This window comes from Diaphorina citri, unplaced genomic scaffold (genome assembly GCF_000475195.1).
Source record: "Diaphorina citri unplaced genomic scaffold, Diaci psyllid genome assembly version 1.1 scaffold118151, whole genome shotgun sequence".
In the NCBI taxonomy this organism is placed as follows: domain Eukaryota; kingdom Metazoa; phylum Arthropoda; class Insecta; order Hemiptera; family Psyllidae; genus Diaphorina; species Diaphorina citri.
In genome coordinates, this window is record NW_007495088.1 from 1 (window position 1) to 1,081 (window position 1,081).

The window sequence follows — 1,081 nt, forward strand, 5'->3', positions numbered from 1 at the left end:
GTGTGTGTGTGGTGGGTTCAGCCCATTTATTAAAAGATGATTTCATCAACAAATTTGACCCGTAATACTATAAACTTAACCCTTGCCATGTTCCAGGAACTCCTGTGCTTCGGGAATGTCTGGAGGACGCCATCTTTATTCAGGAGAGCGTTCCAGAGATCCTGCAAATCAAACATCAAGTCTACAGAGCTATCGATATCTTCATGTCCTCCAATACCATCCTGTCCTCCTCCACCTCCTCATTTCTGCCCTCAGTTCTGTCCGAACACTCGACACATCGGAGTCAGTTCATAGTGGCCCACCCTGTAAGTTAAGGAGTTTATAATAGCCCACCCTGTAATTTGAGTCAGTTTACGACCCACACTGTAATGAAGAAATAATAATTCAAGTATGTATCTACTCGTATGTATGATGTAGGTATGTTGTAAAGGCCATTTTTCCGCTCGCATCCCAATATAATTCAATAATAAAAAGGATTTAGGTTATATGCCAATAGAGATTGAGGTCCAGCATCTAAGACCACCGAATTTAGGTCATATTATTATTATCGTTTAGTGGTTGGTCCGCACTATAATTTATTTTGGATTGGGCAACCGCTCATATAAGATAATCGATAATAGATGATCATTTGATCAAAAAAGAAACAAAACACACTGAAATTTAACATCTCAAGTAAACTTTCCCTATTTTTCGTTCACTTAGGTAAACCCTCCCTATTTCATCCCTCTGGTAGAGATAGTCCCTGCTGCTTGGACCTCGGAACGCGTTATAACAAGGACGCGAGAAATAATGACAGAGATAGGCATGAAGCCTGTTACATTGACTACAGAGATACGCGGTTTCGCTCTCAATCGAATACAGTGAGTACTTTTCCTGCTCTCATGAAGTAGAGATCCTTCTACATTCTACAACTACCTGATAAAGGCTACTTTCTCTGTGGCGTATTATATTTTTAGTAGCGCGCTCAAACTTTCTTGACTTGGCGGGGCGGAGCGCTACCGAGCTCCTTAATTGGTAGTCAGCCTAGTTAGCTTGGAAGGTAGCGTGTCTGCCTTGTAAGCGCTAGGTTGCAGGTTTGATT

The 1,081-nt window shown here is 41.6% G+C and overlaps 1 protein-coding gene across 1 annotated transcript; it reads left to right on the forward strand.

Annotated features, from left to right (window-relative positions):
* Positions 1-86: 86 nt before the first annotated feature.
* On the forward strand, positions 87-887 carry LOC103524138 (lambda-crystallin homolog; the record flags this gene model as incomplete). The annotated part of the gene is made up of 2 exons (XM_008489141.2): positions 87-305; positions 703-887. Coding segments are annotated over 2 exons (381 nt in total), but the record flags the coding sequence as incomplete, so codon positions are not given.
* Positions 888-1,081: the final 194 nt, after the last annotated feature.